At 30.9% G+C, this 2,918-nt stretch overlaps 1 protein-coding gene across 1 annotated transcript; it reads right to left on the bottom strand.

Moving 5' to 3' along the window:
• Positions 1–1,211: 1,211 nt before the first annotated feature.
• Positions 1,212–2,041, bottom strand: LOC146945587 (uncharacterized). Its single transcript, XM_085748846.1, has one exon. It carries the CDS (start codon positions 1,932–1,934, stop codon positions 1,350–1,352), a length of 585 nt encoding a protein of 194 aa, XP_085604972.1. The 5' UTR covers positions 1,935–2,041; the 3' UTR covers positions 1,212–1,349.
• Positions 2,042–2,918: the final 877 nt, after the last annotated feature.

The following is a 2,918-nucleotide window of genomic DNA, read 5'->3' as shown; positions in this document are numbered from 1 at the left end:
ATAAGCTAGAAGACTTAAAAGATCTAAAAAAAGGTCAACCATAAGTCAACACTGTGCATCAGAAGAGAATAAGTCACCCAAAAGCAATTGAAGACTAGACTCTAAGTCACCTATAGAGACTTTGTGGAATCCATACTCTGAGGGACACAGAAGTCATGTCAGCTTTGTCTTCTTCTGAGTATAATCACTTTCAGGCAGTGCAGTTTGTCTCTTCTGAATCACGTGTCAAGTAAAATTCAAGGACAAAAGGAATGAAACGAGTAATTCTATTTGCAGCAATGGATTTCGAATGTCTTTTCAAACGACATTAACCATATCAAACAACATTCTAATGTCTTTGAATTGATACTTCTCAACGACTCTTAATGCGCTGGCACCTCCTCAACGTCTCTCTAATCCTTGCCTATATAAGGAGCTGAAGACTTGAAGAACAAAAAAAAAACTCTGCAATTTTAACTGTTCCCTTACTCTATCAAATTTAAAATCGCATAAACACTTAAGAATTTATTACTAAGTTCATATTTTAGAAATTCTAAGTCTTAAGAGTATATCTGTTTTGTAATTGTTTACACATCTGATTGTATATCAATGGTAAAAATCAAACAATCTTTTATTTGATTAAGTTAGATTGTAGAAGTTTCTTTGAGTTGTGATTGAACATTTAGAAGTCTCTTGCTTGTGTGCTTGCGCATTGAAAGTCTCTTAGTTGTGTCCTTAAGCAATTGTAATCAGTGGTGATTAAGTTATGGACATGGTGCTTTGTCAAACGAGTTCCTTGTTCATTGGGCGAACAATCGTTCTTGCTCCAATGAGGATCTGCCACATCAATCAAGTGGAGTTTTAGACTGCCATTTCTCTCCAATTAAGCCATATTCTTGGATGGTTGAGCTTCCAGCTCATCCAAGTTGCATGCTAGACTGTCATACCTTGGTAGTTGAACCATCTTCTCTGGTGGGCAATTTTCTTTTGCTTTTAGGCCTTTGGTCTATGACTCGCTCTGTTGGACGAGTGTTTGGCTCGCTAGACGAAGACCCTGTAAATAGTAAAAGTGCAAGGCTGAGACCTTAGAATTACAAGAATTCAAAAGATTTTTTAGCATAAGATCCACTTTAGACCTTAGAAAAGAATGTAGTTGCTCATGGTTGTCATGAAAACTAAAATAATAAAAATAGTAATGAAACATAGAAATAGTTTGGTTTAAATGCAATATCTTAAACATGACAATGATGTCAGAAAGGTTTTTATTGGCATGGAACAATTAAAAAATGTAGCATACATTTAGTTTTCTCATGTTCTCCAATGAACAAATTTTTCCACTGCGGATATAGTTACTTTCACATGAAGACTTTTTATCCCATATATTTACAATCATTAAATATTTTCTTGTGCTTCTTTAGAAATTGAAATGCATCAATATTCCTCATTGTTGGTGTACGAATCAAAGCCTTCACCATACTGGTATGACATTTTTCACCTGTTTCCACAAGCTTTTTGCAACAATGTTTACTTATTTTCTTATCATTAATTAGTTTGCTGAATATCTCTTCTCCACAATCAACGCCTACTTTTTCTACGCACTTAGCTAGAAATTCTTCGTTTTCAGGTTCAATAACACGATTGCACTTCTGAAAAATATGATCGCTCTTGGTAAGATAATCAGTTCGATCAACATTTTTAAATTTTGGATCAGATTCCAAAATAAATACAGTCATTTTGTTGTGACAAGAATAACCTGTTTGAAGAATCTTGTAACAACAATCTCTAGTAATTGTAGTCTTGTTATGAGTGAATAATTTGCTATAAAATTGTTTTCCACATTGTTCTCCAACATTTGCTGCACAATTGTGCAAATAGTTTTGTTGAGTAGTTAGTGTAGCTAGTGTTGTAGTAAAAAAGGAAGCCACCAAAACAATATAAATGCTTGATCTTTCCATGAGTTTTTTTTTTTTTTTAAATGTTGTATTATTATTTGTTGGATGAAAATGTTTACCTAAGCATTTGGTTAAATAATGGACTAAATTAAGTACTTTTGAGATTTTTTTTTTAACTGATGATGCTACGTTTGCTACTCATTCAAAGTAAAACATAATAACAATGAGAACTATGTTGTAACTACTATCAGTTTCTCATTATGATTATAAATTATGACTTAATATTGATAGAGTTTGCATTGAAAAAAAAAACATTGTTTCTTGAAAAATCAGGTTAAATATATTTGCGGTTACTTAGTTTTTTTTTTATGGTAAGCTAGTTTTTTGTCCAAATTGTAACTTGTAAGTTAGTTTTTTTTTTTTTTACAACACTAGTAAGTAAGTATTTTAACTTATGAAAATGACAATTTAATCTTCTAATATAACAAATTGGATCCAAGCTAGTCCTTGTATCAGTTTACTTACTTTGGATGTTAACTTTTTTTAACGTCGCATGCACTTGATGAAACGTAAGCAAATGAAATTATTATTAATTATTTATTAAATTTGACTAGGTGCAAGACTGACATTAATGTTGGATCTTTATACAATTGCACAAATATATCTATAGGGAGGGTGAATAGATACACAATTTTCTTTATATATATTTTATAAAGCTGGTGCAACGAAAAGTGATTATTTTTCGATTATGCTTATTGAAACAACACAAATGAGAATATGATTGTTATTGAATATCAACGCAAAGCACACTGAATAAAATAAAACAAATCTAGTTAATCAAATTAAATATTAGAGATAATCGCTTAATTTGGAGTTATTGATGATAAGATAAAAACAAAAAATCTGTTATTTGAAAAATCACTTAACTTCTTCATATCACTTAAAATGAGGTTTTACAAAATAAAACTAAAACTTGAATCAATATTATAGCCAAATTTGTATAAGGATTCCTGGAAGTGAAAAAGTTACTCCATTGCCATATTATAT

This window comes from Medicago sativa, chromosome 2, assembly GCF_051527215.1.
Source record: "Medicago sativa cultivar Bolivia chromosome 2, Bolivia_mono, whole genome shotgun sequence".
NCBI lineage: Eukaryota > Viridiplantae > Streptophyta > Magnoliopsida > Fabales > Fabaceae > Medicago > Medicago sativa.
This window is presented reverse-complemented; position numbering and strand designations above follow the sequence as displayed.

Excerpts from the sequence above, each read along its gene's own strand:
- LOC146945587 (XM_085748846.1), bottom strand. The coding sequence starts at position 1,934 with ATGGAAAGATCAAGCATTTATATTGTTTTGGTGGCTTCCTTTTTTACT.